At 40.7% G+C, this 17,430-nt stretch overlaps 1 protein-coding gene across 8 annotated transcripts in view; it reads left to right on the forward strand.

The window, feature by feature from the left end:
• RPRD1B (regulation of nuclear pre-mRNA domain containing 1B) overlaps positions 1-17,291 on the forward strand; it is a 77,355-nt gene extending 60,064 nt beyond the window's left edge. For 2 of the 8 annotated variants that reach the window (XM_067708109.1, XM_067708108.1), the window contains one exon: positions 17,140-17,291. In XM_067708109.1, coding sequence (XP_067564210.1) covers positions 17,140-17,244 — 105 coding nt within the window. In that variant the 3' untranslated portion in view covers positions 17,245-17,291. Of the gene's footprint in view, positions 1-7,740; positions 8,821-12,986; positions 13,141-13,397; positions 13,515-13,570; positions 13,802-17,139 lie in introns of all 8 variants that reach the window. The other 6 variants (XR_010935271.1, XR_010935269.1, XR_010935270.1 and 3 more) reach the window with 6 other exon arrangements.
• The last annotated feature ends 139 nt before the right edge of the window (positions 17,292-17,430 follow it).

Genomic DNA, 17,430 nt, shown 5'->3' on the forward strand with positions numbered 1-17,430 from the left:
AGCCCAACCTTTAATTCTTGATTTGTTGTTTTATTTTTGTTAACTTAAAAAGTTCCGTTTCCACATCTTCAATTTGTTTCTTAATTAGTAAGTTCAAGAATTATCCTTCTCTGTATATTTGAACACTTTTTAAAATTGTAGTAAAATGCGCAATATAAATTAACCATTTTAGCCATTTTAAAAGTGTATGATTCATTGGTATTTAATACATTCACGATGTTGTGCAACCATCACAACCTAGTTTTAGAATATCTTCATCCCCTCAAAAGGCAACCCCATAGTCATTAAGCAGTCACTCCTACTCCCAACACCCTGGCAACCACTAATTTGCTTTTTGTCTTTATGAAATTGCCTATTCTGGATATTTAATATAAATGGAATTTTACAACATGTGATCTTTGCATCTGACTTTGTCCACTCACCATAGTGTTTTCAACATTCATTCATGTTATAGCATTTATCAGAATTTTATTTTTTTAATGGTTGAACAATATTCCATTGTATGGATACCATCAATATTTATCAGTCAGTTGATGGACATTTGAGTTGTTTTTATCCTCTATTGTCAATAGTGTTGCTATGAATATTCTTGTACAAATTTTTGTTTGAACACCTGTTTTCAATTCTTTTAGATATATACCTTGGAGTGGAAATCCTGGGTCATATGATAACTCTGTGTTTAACTAATTGAGGAACCACCAAATGATTTTCCACAATGGCTGCACCATTTACATTTCCATCAGCAATGGATGAGGGTTCCAATTTCTCCACATCCTTGCTGTGTTAGGATTTTCCAGAGAAATAGAATCAATAGGATATTGATATAGGTAGGTAGATAGATAGAGATTTATTTTAAGGAATTTGCTCACACAGTTGTGGAGGCTTAGTAAGTCCAAAATCTGCAGGGTAGGCCAGCACCTGGAGACCCAAGAAATAGGTGCAGTTTTAGTCCAAAGACAGTCTGCCGGCATAATTCTTTCTTGCTCAAGGGGAGATGTCAGTCTTTGTTTTATTAAGACCTTTGATGGGTTACTCACATTGTGGAAGGTAATCTGATTTTCTCAAAAGTCCATCCATTTAAATGTTAATCTCATCCTAAAAACACCACAGAAACATCCAAAATAATGTTCAACCAAATATAGGGGCACCGTGGCCCAGCCACATAAAATTAACCATCACATTTGCCAACACTTGTTATTTTCCATTTCTAAAATTATAGCTGTGTTGGTGTCCTAGGGCTCCATAAGAAAGTACCACAAACTGGGTAGCTTAAAACAGCAAATTCATTGTCTCACAGTTCTGGAGGCTAGAAATCCAAAATCAAGGTGTTCACAGGGCCATGCTCCCTCCAGGTCACTAGGGGAGGATCCTTCCTTGCCTCCTCCAGTTTCTGGTAGCCCCAGGCATTCCTTGGCTTGTGGTAGCATGACTCTAATCTCTGACTCCATCTTCACATGGCCATCTTCCCTCTGTGCCTTTGTCCGAATTTCCCCCTTTTATAAGTAAACCAGTCATATTAGATTGAGGCCCACCTTAATCACCTCATCTTAACTTGATTACATCTATAAAGTCCTTATTTCCCAATAAGGTCAAAGTCTCAGATACCAGGGGTTAGTACTTCAACATATTTTGCAGGGGAGGGGACACAATTCAACCCATAACAATAGCTATCCTAGTGGGTATGAAGTGCTCTCTCATTGTGGGCTTGATTTGCATTTTCCTAATGACATTGTGCTTCTTTTCATGTGCTTAATGTTCTTTGTATATCTTTGGAGAAATGTCTATTCAGGTCCTTTGCCCATTTTTGAATTGGGTTGTCTCTGTTGTTGAGTTGTAAGAGTTCTTTATATATTTTGGATACTAGACTGTTACCAGATACATGGTTTGCAGATATTTTCTCCTATCTTGCAGGTGTCTTTTCACTCTCTTGATAGTGTCCTTTGATGTATATAAGTTTTAAATTTTGATGAAGTCTATGATCTATTTTTTCTTGTGCTGTTTGTGCTTTTGGTGTTATATCTAAGTAAACACTGCAGATCCAAGGTCATGAAAGTTTACTCCTATGTTTTCTTCTAGGATTTTACACTTTTAGCTCTTATATTTAGGTCATTGGTGCGTTTTTTAGTTAGTTTTTGTGTACAGTGTGAGGTAAGAGTTCAACTTCATTCTTGCTTATGGATATTCAGTTATCTCACCCAGTACCATTTGTTGAAGAGATTATTTTTTCCCCTTGAGTGGTCTTGGCACCCTTGTCAAAATCTTGAACACTTTAAAAAGTGAATTTAAAGGTTAAGTAATGGGTTGTGTCTTGATCAATTCGAGTTAACCTTGAAGATCTTTTCCTAGTTCAACTTTTCATAAAATCTTGACAGAGCCTAACTTCCTGGTAGAATTGTGAAACTCAAAAATATTCATGAACTAACTCCCAACACAATTTTCTTAAATTGTCTCTAACAACTTTTAATGAAGTCACCATCTATTAGTTAAATGATATTTTAAAGTATAAACCAATGGTGAAAACAACTAGGATAGAGATTTTCAGTTCCACCCATGAAGGATTAAGTGCTGTGGGAACTGCCTTCCGCCATAAACAACTAGAAAAGCAGACAAAATATACGAGACAAACGTTTTCAGACATTGGACATCAGGAAGCATTGGGACATCTCAGGGCTGTGACTCCCTGAGAGAAGGAAAACACACAGGAAGAGGGGAATTGCCCATCTTACTCATTTAGGATTTTTCCAGTCTTCACAGAGATGGGGAACCAGACGCCCACTGTATCACTGAACTGGGAGACAGGGGTCAGAGTTCAGGAAAGCTGAGGCAGCTAAAATTTACATGGAGAAATAACAGAGAGAAGGTAGCTTCATAGAGGCAGAGCTCAGAAGATCCACAGAGGGCTCCCTTGACCCTTAGGTAAGTTCTGATCAGGACATATGTGGGACGAAACTCCATGCCACCAGAGAAAGAAAAAACAGAAAGCAGTAATTCCCAGGGCTCACAGAGATCTGGGAATAGTTGAAGTTTCTGCTAGCCAGAGAAGAGACATTGTAATACACAGTGTTGGATAGAATCCTGAAAAGGTCATGCCTTTGTGGTGGGGCTAAAGTAGTCCTAGAGTAAAGGTTGCTTTTAGCCTGCCATAAAACAAGCTCAGTATTAATCCTCAAACTGATCTGCAAGTAACTGCTTGGCAGAACGAAGTCCAGCACTGTTTAAAGAAATACAACAAAACCCAACACTCAACAATGTAAAGTTTATTATATTTGGCACAAAAAAAAATCACCAGTGTAGCAGAAAAATATGATCAGAACCAGGAGAAAAATAATTCAACAGATCCAAAACGACACAGATGATAGAATTAGCTGACAAAGATTTTAAACAGATATTATTAACATTATAAATGCTCAAGGAGATATAAAGGAAAACATGAACATAATGAGGAAAGACATAGAATGTATTTTTTAAAAATCCAAATCAAATTTTTGGAGATGATACATAGACTATCTGAAATTAAAATAAACTGAATGGGATTAACAGCAGAAGAAATTAGACCCTGCAGAAGAAAAGATCAGTGAAGTTAAAGGCACAGAAATAGATATTATTCAAAATGAAGCACAAAGAGAAAATACTGGAAAGGGAATGAAAAGAGTAGCCTGTGAAACAATACCAACTGTCAGAAATACATACCAGAAGGAGAGGAAAGAGAGAAAGAGACAGAAAACATATCTGAAGAAATAATGGCCATTCCCCAAATATGATAAAAATGTTAAAGGGGCATAGGTCCAAGAAACTCAGTAGTCCTCAAGAAGAACAAACATGAAAAAAACTTAACATCCTAAGACACATCATAGTGAAATTGCTAAACCACTGATAATGAATAAGAAGAAACATATACCAAGGAACAAAGATCAGAGTAGCAGCAGACTTCTCATCATAAACTATGCAAACCAGAAAGGAATGGCATGACACCTTTAAAGTGTTGAAAGGGGGGAAAAAATGTAGAATTCTGTATTTAGCAAAAATGTCCTTAAAAAATGGGTGGGGGTGTGGCCAAGATGGCAGAGTAGGAAGACCCTGAACTCACCTCCTCCCACAGGCATGCCAAAATTATAACTGTTTAGAGAGCAACTATCTATGAGAACAACTTGGAGGCTAGCAGAAAAGATTTTCCACAACTAACGACATAAAGAACTACAACAAGGTGGGTAGGAGAGGTGAAGATACAGTAAATCCAGGACCCACACACCCAGGTAGGTGACACACAGTTGAGAGCATAATCACAATTGCAGAGGTTCTTCCCAAGGAGTGAGATATCTGAGCCCCACATCAGGCTACCCAGCCTAGGGGTCCTGCACTGAGAAGATAAGCCCTAGAACATTGACTTTGAAGGCCAGCAGGCTTGCATACAGGAGAGCTGGAGAGCTGTGGGAAATAGAGAGTTTGCTCTTAAATGGCACTCACAAAATCTGACATATTCCAGGTCCCCGTGCAGAGGCAGTAATTTGAAAGGATCCTGGATCAGACCCTCATGCTAACTTTAGAGAGCCTCCTGGAAAGGCAGGAGGCAATTGGGATTCTCCTTGGGGACACAGACACTGGAGGCAGCCATCTGGGGCAGCTTGTTCTACCATGAGGACACTGGTGGTGGCAAGCATCACTTTGCAGTCTTCTCTCTGACCCATTAGTGCCAGGGTTTTACCCACCTGCCAGCAGACCAGCACCAGTCCCAGGACCCCCCAGACCAAGCAGTCAGCTGCCCCAGGACCCAACCCAGCCCACCACTGCACAAGGCAAGGCCTGGCAGCCAACCAGACCAGGGCCCAGCACCCCCTTACTAGCACACCCATAGTAGTAGGCCCTGTTACAACAAAAGGGCCCATGCCACCCACATAGGGGACACCCCTAGAGCATACAGCTCTCGTGACCAGAGGGGAGTGTGATGCTGGGCCCCATAGGACATCTACATAAGGCCGCTTCTTTAAGATAAGGAAACATAACCAACCTATCTAATATACAGAAATAAACACAGGCAAAATGAGAAGACATAGGAATATGTTTCAGACGAAGGAGCAAGACAAAACTCCAGAAGAACTAAGTGAAGTGGAGATAATCAGTCTACGCCCTAAAGAGTTCAAAGTAATGATCATAACAACACTCAGCAAACTCAGGAGAAGAATGAATGAACATGTGAGAAGATTAATGAAGAGGGCGAAAATATAAAGAACTAAATAGGGCTGAAGAATACAATAACTGAAATTTAAAAATACACTAGAAGGAAGCAACAGTAGATTAGATGATACAGAGCAGTGAACTGGAAGACACAGTGAAATTACCCAAGCTGAACAGAACAAAGAAAAACATAATTTGAAACAATGAAGGTAGTTTAAGAGACTTCTGGGTCAACATCAAGCATATTAACATTTCCGTTACAGGGGACCCAGAAGGAGAAGGGGGGGTTGCTATTTGAAGAGATAATAGCTGAAAATTTTTTTAACCTAGGAGAGGTAACAGACATCTAGGTCCAGGAAGCACAGAAAGTCCCAACTAGATGAGCCCAAAAGTCCACACCAAGACACATTATAATTAAACTGGCAAAAAAAGATAAAGAGAGAATCTTAAAAGCAGCAAGAGAAAAGCAACCAGTTACATAGAAGGGAACTCCCATTAGACTATCAACTGACTTTTCGTCAGAAACTTTGCAGGTCAAAAGGGAATAGCATGATAAATTTAAAGTGATGAAAGGAAAAAACCTACAACCAAGAATACTCTACCCAGCAAGACGATTATTTAGATTTGAAAGAGAGATCAGGAGTTTCACAGGGACTTCCCTGGTGGTCCAGTGGTAAAGAATATGCCTTCCAATGCAAGGGACGTGGGTTTGATCCCTGGTTGGGGAACTAAGATCCCACACGCCACAGGGCAACTAAGCCCACGCACCACAACTGTTGAGCTCACGCACCTCAGTGAGAGAGCGCATGTGCTGCAAACTACAGAGACCACACTCTGTGGAGCCCGTGAGCTACAACTACAGAGCCCATGTGCCCTGGAGCCTGCACGCCACAACTAGAGAGAGAAAACCACACGCCACAACTAGAGCGAAGCCCGCACGCCACATTTAGAAGCCTGAGCGCTGCAGCGAAGAGACTGCATGCCAAAATGAAAGATCCCGCATGCCTCAACAAAGATCCTGCGTGCTGCAACTAAGACTTGATGCAGCCAAAAAAATAAAGAAAATAAATAAATATTTTTAAAAAGTTTCACAGTTAAGCAAAAGCTAAAATAGTTCAGCACTAGCTTTACAAGAAATGTTAAAGGGACTTCTCTAGGCAGAAAAGACTACAACTAGATATATGAAAATTATAAAAGGAAAAATCTTATTGGTAAAGGCAAACATATAGTAAAGATAGTAGATCAATCACTTATAAAGCTAGCAGGAAGGTTAAAAGTCAAAAGTAATAAAATCATCTATATCCACAATAAATAAGGGATAAAGAAAACATAAAGATGTAAAATATGATGTCAAAAACATTAAATATGGATAGGAGGAATAAAAATGCTTGGTTGTTAGAATGTGTTGAACTCAAGAGATCATCAACTTAAAATAATCATATTTACATAGTTATATATGAGTCTCATGGTAACCACAAACCAAAAATCTATAATACATACACCAAAAAAAGAGAAAGGAATTCAAACACAACACTAAAGATAGTCATCAAATCACAAGGGAAGACAACAAAAGAAGAAAAAAGGAACTACAAAAACAACCGTAAAACAAACAAAATGGTAATAAGTACATACCTATCAATAATTACTTTAAATGTAAATGGACTAAATGCTCCATGAAAGACAGAGTGGCTGAATGGATAAAAAAACAAGACCCATGTATATGCTGCCTACAAAGACTCACTTTAGATCTAAAGACACACACAGACTGAAAGTGAGGGGATGGTAAAATGAATTCCATTCAAATGGAAACTAAAAGAAAGCTGGGGTAGCAATGATTAGATAAAATAGACTTCAAAACAAAGACTGTAACAAGAGACAAGGAAGGACATTACATAATGATAAAGGGATCAATCCAACAAAAGGATATAACAATTTAAAATATATATTCACCCAACAGAGGAGCACCTAAATACATATGGCAAATAATGACTATAAAGGGAGAAATTTATAGTAACACAATAATAGTAGGGGACTTTTAACACCCCACTTACATCAATGGACAGATCACCCAGATAGAAAATCAGTAAGAAAACACTGGCCTTGACCAACACATTAGACCAGATTAATTTAGTAGATATCTTATAGAACATTTTATCCAGAAGCAGCAAAGTACACATTCTTTTCAAGTGCACATAGAACATTCTTCAGGATAGATCACGTCCTGGACCACAAAACAAGTCTCAATAAATTTAAGAAGATTGAAATCATATCAAGCATCTTTGTTGACCATGATGGTATGAGATGAGAAATAAAATACAAGGAAAAAAGAAACTACATAAAACACAAACACATGGAGGCTAAACAATATGCTACTAAACAAGCAATGGATTGTTAAATCAGGAAATTTTTCAAAAACCTGAGTGGGAGAAGGTGTGTGTGAACAATTTGGCAAAAAGAGGTTAATACCCAAAATATATAACTCATCAAAAAAAAACCCTATTTTTTTTTAAATGGGCAGAGGAAAATAAAGAGCAGAGAACCTGAATAGATCTTTTTTTCCAAAGACAGGTGGCCAACAGACACATGAAAAGATGCTCAACATCACTAATCATCAGGAAAATGCAAATCAAACCACGATGAGATGTTACCTCATACCTGTCAGAATGGCTATCAGCAAAAATACAAGAAATAACAAGTACTGGTGAGGATGTGGAGAAAAAGGGAACCCTCGTGCACTGTTGGTGGGGATGTAAATTGGTACAGCTGCTGTGGAAAACAGTATGGAGAGTCTTTAAAAAATTAAAAATAGAACTGCCATATGATCCAGCAGTTCCACTTCTGGGTATTTTTGTGAAGAAAACAAAAACACTAATTCTAAAAGAAACATGTGCCCCTATGTTCATTGCAGCATTATTTACAATAGCCAAGATATGGAAGCAACCGAAATGCCCATCAACAGATGAATGGATAAAGAAGATGTGGTGTATATATACACAATGGAATATTACTCAGCTATAAAAACGAATGAAATCTTGCCATTTGTGACAACATGGGTGGACCTAGAGGGTATTATGCTAAGTGAAATAAGTCAGAGAAAGACAAATACCATATGATTTCACTATACGTGGAATCTAAAAAACAAACTGAACAAACAAAACAGAAACAGACTCATAGATACAGAGGTCAAACTGGTGGTTGCCAGAGGGGATAGTGTGGAATGAAATAGGTGAGGGAGATTAAGAGGTATAAACTTCCAATTATAAAATAAGTCATGGGATGTAATGTTTAGCATGGGGAATATAATATTGGAATAACTTTGTATGGTGACAGATGTTAACTAGACTTCTCGTGATCACTTTGTAATGTATAAAAATATTGAATCACTATATTGTACCCCTGAAACTAATTTAATATTGTTTTGATCCCTGAAACTAATTTAATATTGTAAGTCAATTTTACTTTAATTTTTAAAAAGAGAGAAAAAAATGGAAATGAAAGAAAAATGTTTTCAAAGCAACAAAAGCTGAAATAATTCATCACCAGTAGACCTGAACAATAAGAAATGGTATCTGAAGAAGAATGATACCAAGATAGAAATCTGGATCTACACAAAGGAATGGAGAGCACTGAAAATAACTCCATGGGGAAGTATATAATTTTTTTTCTTATAATTTAAATGTCTTTAAAAGATAATCGAGGGACTTCCCTGGTGGTCAAGTGGTTAAGAGTTCGCCTTCCAATGCATGGGTGCGGGTTCAATCCCTGGTCGGGAAGCTAAGATCCCACATGCCTTGTGGCCAAAAAACCAAAACATAAAACAGAAGCAATATTGTAACAATTTCAATAGTCTTTAAAAATATTACACATCAAAAAGAAAATCTTAAAAGAAAGATAATTGTTTAAACAAAAATAATAATGTACTTCGAGTTTTATAACATACAAGAAAGCAAAATATATGACAACAAAAGCATAAAGTCAGAAGGGGGAGAAATGGAAGTATTATTATAAGGATCTTATAGTATTCGTGATGTGTTATAATGTCACTTGAGAGTAGAATGTGATAAGGTAAAAATATACACTAAAAAGTCTAAAACAACCATGAAAATAACAAACAGCTGTAGCTAATAAGTGAACAGAGGAGATGCAATGAAATCATAAAAATTATTTTCAAATATTCCAGAAGAAGGCAGAAAAAGGAAAAAATGAAGCAAAGAATAGATAAGACATGTAGAAAACAAATAGCAAGGTGATATGCTAAAATCTGATCATATCAATAATCACATTAAATGTCTAAATACCTCAATTAAAAGGCAGAGATAGTAAGAAATTTAAGGTGCATGGTTTCAGGTGTCGGAGTCACCAAGTAAGACACAGCTCACATAGGCACTAGATGGAATGATGCTTTACTCACAGAAGAAAGCGAGACCTGCTTTAATAGCACTGGTTCCCCATGGTCAGCGGGTCCTGTCCTGCAGCTGACACAGGAAGATGGTCTGCATGTGCCCCTCATTGTGCTGCAGGAGGAGGACCCTGTTCCCTCTCCCCAGGAACAGATATAAGCAGTGGGGTTGGCCAGATGCCACTTAAGCAGAACAAAGACATATACATCAAACCTGTTAGCAGGGGAAAGATATTTGCAAACAAGGTGATATGCCCAGCACTAGCTTGAGGGCTCCTTACCTTCCTGTTAGGAAATGTTTCAGGCCCCAGGAACACGTTCATGCAGCTGTGCAGGAGTCAACAGGCTGTGTATGACCACATTTCCCAACATATTTACTATCTGACCCTTTACAAAAGTCTGCCCATCTCTGGGTTAATGTAATATGTACTTCAGCCCAACAAGAGACCATGATGACTGCTGAATTATTGGGGTATGAATTAATGAGGTCTCCATGTATTTCCTAACGTGCACTTTCAAAATATCAGATGCTTAGGTTAATTAGTTTTTGTCTCCCTGGACCAGGAACCCACTGGGTAATTGTGGACTGTTAGATATGCATGTGGGCTCAAAGCCAGGTTAGAATGCATTTCACTTCCCTGGGTAGGATCTTTGTGATGTTGCTCCCCTGGAGGATTCCCCTTCAATTAAATCTGATGAGTCCACTCGGCATGCTCTAGGCTAGAGCAAAGAGCCCTGAACTTGGAACCCAGGTGAAGTCCCAACTCCATCACTGCAGAATGGAGTGACTTAAGGCAAGTCACTTCACATCTCAGGTTGAGGCTGACTTACCCAGGAGACAAAGTATTTCCAGATCTCCCTAGAGATCTTCATCGCTGTGCTTAACATGAACAACTGCACAGAGAGGCAGCACAGGGAGGTTACGGGCACCAGCTCCAGACTCCAATGATCTGAGTTTGAGTCCCAGTCTCCCCACTTTTTAAATTGTATTCTATTTTATTTTATTTATGGCTGCGTTGGGTCTTCATTGCTGCGCGAGGGCTTTCTCTAGTTGCGGCGAGTGGGGGCCACTCTTCGTTGCGGTGCGCAGGCTTCTCATTGCGGTGGCTTCTCGTTGTGGAGCACGGGCTTGAGGTGTGCGGGCTCTGTAGTTGTGGGTCGTGGGCTCTAGAGCACAGGCTCAGTAGTTGTGGCGTGCACCGGCTTAGTTGCTCCTCGGCATGTGGGATCTTCCTAGATCAGGGCTCGAACCCGTGTCGCCTGCATTGGCAGGTGGATTCTTAGCCACTGCGCCACCAGGGAAGCCCCCCAGCCTCCCCACTTAACTGGTACTTTGGCCGAGTGACTTTACTCCCCTGTGTCTTGGTTTCATCATCTGTACACCAGGGATGACAATAATAGACTCGTAACTCCGAGGGTTATGGGGATTTAATGAATATTGCTAAAGTAAGCTGAGCTACATGAGTGTTTGTTAAATAAATAAAAGCTGTTTACTGTTATGGAACAATCAGTGCAAACTGGGCATGTGAGCCTGGGATGTGGTACAGCTGGACTCAGCCGTTCTTCTCTGGAGGCCATAGAGCAAGAACTGTGTCCTTTTAAAGTCACAGCTGTTGTGAAAAGATGCTGAAAAGGGGCACTGGCCAATTGCAGGACAGTAGCTAGGCCTCAAAATCAAGGCCTCCCAGGAAGGATGACTTGGAACAGTTTAGCCTGCAGATGAGAGGGCAAGTATGGTGGTGCTCAATGTACATAGATAAAGGCAGGCATAAAAATGGTTCTTATTTTGAGGATAAAAGTGGGGACAGGAGTTGGACGTTTCAGTGGGGACAGCTTCTGACCCACTATCAGGAAGACATTGCCCCACCAAGGCTGGCTGACCCTTCTTGTCCGGGGTGCTGTAGGGTACTTCTCAATTAAGGTAGAGAGTTAGACGAGATGAAACATACAAGGGCTCTCCCATATCGAATACTCCTGGACTCTAATATTTCTGTTGGCTTTGAGATTTGACTGCTGATACGTGTGGTAGGAACGAAGCCATTGCTTTTAAAGTTCCAAAATTTGAAGCTTGCCAAGAACTCTCTAAGAGTGTCTGCCCAGATTTCCTGGGCCACCTCCTGATGGATTGCTCAGCGGCCTGTCTTTACTCTAAACCTCCCCCACCTCCATGGATTATGAAACACGGGTTGGTGGTGACAGCCCCTGGCAAGGTCATAGAAAGGCATTATTTATCTGAGTGCTGTCATTGCTCAAGAACCTGAAGACAGACCTCCAGACCCTCTTGATATCGGCACTGGTTGCCTTCAAAACTTCCAAAGGGCCATCCAGACTTGACCCCTAGTTTGCCCAGAATGCAATGGCATCTGGATTTCATTTCAATGGCTTGACAGTCTATGAAGTCATTTCCAAGAGGGGCCTTCTTATCTGCCTCAACCAAAACAAGCATGTTCAGTCCTGGTTCTGAGGTAATTAAAGTTCATTAGGCTTTGGAAGTACATTACAGCATGACCTGTTATACATGAATTCAGATCGGCCATGGTTCAAATCAAGCTCTCTCTCCCCACCACCATCTACGTGGCCAACCATGGAACAGACTGGAAGCAAACTCCCTGGAGGCAACAAACAGTGCCTACGTGACCCCTTATCTGGGGAATAGTTACAGAGGGGATTCGCAAATCTCAATAGAACAGGGGCTGCAAACTCAGATGCCTTCAGGACCTGGGGAGGCAATAGGAAGGAGGCAATTTGGCCAGCTGTGGACAGGCAAATGTGTGACAACCGCTGTGTAGTTCAGCCAAGTGTCGCACGCCGGAAGGGAAGATCAGTATTACCAGATTGTCTGATTTTTCTAAGAGAATGTGGAATCCTGGATTTGCATGTAAAAATAGTTTTTTAATGTTGGCAACTAATTTGAATACCAGTTTGGAATTTTGTTTTTTTGGAATATCAGTTTGTCCTTGGAATGCCAATTTGTTTTGGAATGCCATATTGTCATTTTTGCACGTAGAAAGTTACTCTGTGCTGAGGACCTGTGACAGGAGTTTGCACAGCTGACCACAGTCTGAAGAAGACCACACCCCTGTTCAAAGAAGACTCTATTAGCCTCAGATCAGAGCCTGCAAGTACCTTCAAGTTAATCCAGTCCGACTACTTACAGCCTGCTGTAGAGACAGGAGCACTGGCCAGAGAGTGGAGAGCCCAGGTTCTCGTCCCAGCCCTGTCACTGATTCCCTGTGTGACCTTGGGAAAGTCTCTGTCCTTCTCTGGCCTCGGTTTCCCCTTCTGGAATTGACCCAGAATATCTCAGGTCCCTGCCAACTCAGATGGTCTAGAACTCTGCCTGAGAGGAACCCCAAATTGAGAATCCTCAAAAACAGGGCTTGTTCTTAATTTGGGGTGAAATGGCTATTTTCAGAACCGGTTGTGCATCTTTGGAACCAGTAGTTCCAGAGCTAAGAAAAGAATTTACCGGAAAGGAGGCTTTGCCAGCAGCTTCTGGAGTTTTTGTGCCAAGATCTTAGGGCTGATGGAGGTGATCAGTTAGCATTCGTCAAGTGCCAATGGTGAAGGTAAGTGGGGCTTATGACAGATGGGAAATGGCAGGTGAGGGGGTCACACAGAGGCCTGGCTTCTTGTCCTGTTCTCACTCACTCTGCATCCCGGGAAGTCCTTCTCTGTCCCTGTGTTTCAGTTTCCTCTGAGGAAATTGTCTGGCTGGTTTCTGAGCCCCCTTTGAGCCCTGGAGTTCTGTGATTCTAACAAATTATGTTTCAGAGTTATAGTTTTATCATCTTCCCAAGGACTTTAATTTTTTTTAATTCAACAGGTGTTTCTTAAGCACCCCCTGGTGATAGGCACTATGGATGCAGCTAGCAAAACCAGAAACAATCCCTGTCCTCATGGCACTTAGAGTCTTGGGGGGAGACAGACAGCGACCAATCAGGTAAAGGCACAGTGGGCCCGGCAAAGTGCTATGACCAGAGGATGAATTTTCAACAGGTGACGTGAACCTGGGTTGCGGCATCTTCCAGAGCTCACGGCCCCCGGTTTGCCATGTTGAGAGTCCAGAGGGAGGTGCCGAGGGGCTACCCCAATCCACAGAGACCACCAATAATCGCAGACAACATGTATGCAGCACCTTCTGGATGATGAACCCTTACATTCACCATCTCGTTTAATCCTCACAATAACCCTACGAAAGTAGGAAGGCCTATTAGCCCCATTTTGCAGGTGAGAAAACCAAGGCTCAAGGTCAGGTAGCTAGAGAGCACAGGACTGACCCAGGTCTGCATGCTTATGTGCTCTACCTCCTGGGCCCCTCTGGTGAGGATTATGGATGGTGGCTGGGTGGTATGGGGGAGCTGCTTTGGGGGATAAGGTGGCAAAGCTGAGAAGTCCAGGCCCTCCATCCCTGCTCCAGTGAAAGCAGCTGCACTGTTCCGTGTTGTGCCTTTGTGTTGTGCCTTTAAGGGACTATGTTAAATTTCACTGGAAAAACAGTTACAAAAACCAAACCAAACCAAACCAGATGGCATGGTGTTTCAGAGTGTGTGGCCTGAACTGAGAAAGTCCCAGTCCCAAGTCCCCACTTAGTGACCTGGGGAGCTAATAATAGGTCCTACCTCATGGGGACTCATGGGGGATTCCATGAATCAAGCCCGTAAAGCCTTAGCACGGTGCTGGGAACCGAGTAAATACTCAGTGGGGTGCTATTTGCAAGGAAAGATTTGCCTTTATCAAAGGGGTCTGTTGTTGGAAAAAAAACATGACTCTAGGCAGCGGGGAGACTTTGAAGGCTTTGAACAGGGTGAACCCACTCAAGTTTGTGCTTGTGGAGAAGCCCCTAGGCCGGCACCTACAGCCATCGGGGGAGCTGTTCCGTTTGCCACAGAACTTGAACTTGGTAGATAAGTCTGGTGGGGCCGGGGGCGGGGGCAGGAGACAGGGCAAGAGAAATGCCGTTGTGGGTTTTCTCTGAAAGGAAAGCCTAGGAGAAGGAAGTGGACAGCGATAAGATTAGGGATTGTTACAACATGTTCTGGAGCCATAAATCCTGGTTTATTTTACCCACTTTACCGAAGGATTAAGTTGATTCTGAGAGGAACCAGAAGAAAGGAGAGAGGCTGCCTCCCAGGGACAAGTGTGAGAAGAGCTGAGGTCCAGCCTGGGGAGAACCAGCCTCTCACTCTGAGCCCAGTTTCTTTCTCCAACACCCCTGGACACAGGCCATCCTGTCCCTGCTTGAACCCTTCCAGTGACGGGAAGCTCACTCACACACAGGGTAGCCTGTTCCGACAGGTTTATCTCTGAACGTTCAGAAGACCTTCTTGTCCCCCAAGTGCAGATCTTCCCCCCAGTAGCTTCTTTCAATAATTCAGTGGGTGATTATATGGAAACATATTTTTAATATGTTTATTTTGAATCCAATAAAAATGCTAAATTTTCTTGTCAATTTAGATAACATAGTTGTAGATCATTTGGGGTTTCTCTATATATACTAATTATAGCACCTTTGAAAGATGACTTTTATTTCTTTTCCAACTCTTACATCTTTTATTTCTTTTTCTCGCCTCACTGCACTGGATAAGACTGCCAGTAAAATGTTGAATAAAATGGGTGCAGTGGGCATCCTTGACGTCCTGATCTCAAAAGGAAAAGCTTGCAATATTTTACCATTAATTATGGTAGCCACAGACATAATCTTTATCAAGTTATGGTAATTCCCTTCTGTTCATAATGTTGTAGATTATCATTTTTTTTAGTTTTAAAATCATGACTAAATATAAATTTTTTACCAAATGGTTCTCTGCGTGTAGTTTTTGTCCTTTAATCAGTTTATGTGCTGAATTGTATGAATAGATTTTCTATTGTTAAATCAACCTTGTGTTCCTGGGATTAGTCCACTTTTGTGGTATCCTTTTATATAGTGATTTATGTGGCTAACACTTTATTAAGGAGTTTTCATTTATATTTATGAGTAAAGTTGGCCTGTAACTTTCTTTTCTTGCTGTATCCTTTTGCTGTTTTGGTAGGCAGGTTATGTTACTCTCATAAATGAATTGGGGATTATTTACTGTTTCTCTGTTCTCTAGAAGCTAAAATTGTTTCTTCTTTGAATGTTGGATAGAACTGGCCAGTGAAACCATCTAGACTTAAAGTTTTCTTAATGAAAGGGATTTTCAGTGTTCTTAATTATTAGAGGACTCTCTAGGTTTTCTATTTTGTCTTGAGTCAAAATTGGTATATTACACCTTTCCAGGTTGTCCGTTTCATTTAAACTTTCAAATGTATTGACTCAAAGTTGTTCAGAATACCCTCATTTTTCTTTAATGCTGGCAGCCTCTGTAGTGATGTCCCACTTTTTATTCCTAATATTGTTTTCTTGGTGCCAGTTCTGTTTTTCTCTAGACCAGTTTCCTTCAGGGGTCTATCAATTTTACTACCTTTTCAAAGAACTGTCTTTTGGCTCTGTTTTAATCTTTGCTTTCTTATTTTATTATTTTCTGTTCATGCCTTTATTGTTTACTTCTTCCTACATTTATTGAATTTGTCTTGACATTCCTTTTTTTTGACTGCGTTCTGTCTTAATTGCTGCGCGCAGGCTTTTCTCTAGTTGGACCAAGTGGGGGGCTACTCTTCATTGCAGCTCGCGGGCTTCTCATTATGGTGGCTTTGCCCATTGTGGAGCACGGGCTCTAGCTGTGGGGGCTTTAGTAGTTGTGCCTCGTGGGCTCTAGAGCACAGGCTTAGGAGTTGTGGTGCATGGGCTTAGTTGCTCTGTGGCACGTGGGATCTTCCCAGACCAGGGATCGAACCCGTGTCCCTTGCATTGGCAGGCAGATTCCCAACCATTGCACTACCAGGGAAGTCCCATGCCTTGACGTTCTTTTTACAACTTCTTGGAGTCGATGTTTATTTTATCAATTTTCAGCTTCTTTTCTTCTCTGACATATGTATCTAAGACTATAAATTTCCCTCTATGTACTGATTTACCTACACTCACAAATCTTTATATGAATTAATTTGCTCTCAGTTCATTCAAAATATTTTTTAGCTTCCTTTATCAGTTCTTCTTTAACCCATAGGTTATTTAGAAGTGTATTTAAAATTTTCCTAGCATATGGAAATTTCTAATTATCTCTTATTATTGATTTATACCTTAGTTATAAGAAATAGCTGGTTAGCTAATATGCTCTATATGATTTTGGTTCTTTGAAATTTGGTGAGACTGGCTTTATAGCCCAGGTTATAGTCAAATTTTGTAAATTGTTTTTATGTGTCTGAAAATAAGGTGTTGGACACAGAGTTATCTATGTATGTCTGTTAGGTCAAGTTTTTTCACTGTTTTGTTCAAATCCTCTGAGTAGAGACTATAGGTTCCCACTCCGGCCTGGGTTTCCTCTCTTTTCTGGAGATATAGGCAGACTGCACTTCTCAGTATACTTAGAAATGGGAGAGAGTGTGTGACCAGTTCTAGCTAAAGAGATGTGAATGAAAATGATATGTGTAACTTCTGAGCCAAGGCAATTAAGAGCCAGTGTGCTTCCTCCACACTTTCTCTTCTTTAGAAGCATCTGTGGGAACTACAGAGTGAGATGGCAGAGGCATGTGATGAGAGCAGACTGGATCTCTGGGTCACTCCTTGGAGGAGAACTGTCCTGAGAATTGCCTGACTTCACTGGACTTTGTGTGACTGACAAATAAACCTTTGTTGAACCAAGCCACTGAGACTTCGGAGTTTTTTGTTACTGAGGCATAACCTATCCCTATCTGATAAATACATCTTTTATATCCATACTGACTTGTCTCCATGTTCTGTCAAATACTGAGAGAGATGTATTGAATTATCATTCTATTAA

Source organism: Pseudorca crassidens, chromosome 15 (genome assembly GCF_039906515.1).
Source record: "Pseudorca crassidens isolate mPseCra1 chromosome 15, mPseCra1.hap1, whole genome shotgun sequence".
Classification (NCBI taxonomy): domain Eukaryota; kingdom Metazoa; phylum Chordata; class Mammalia; order Artiodactyla; family Delphinidae; genus Pseudorca; species Pseudorca crassidens.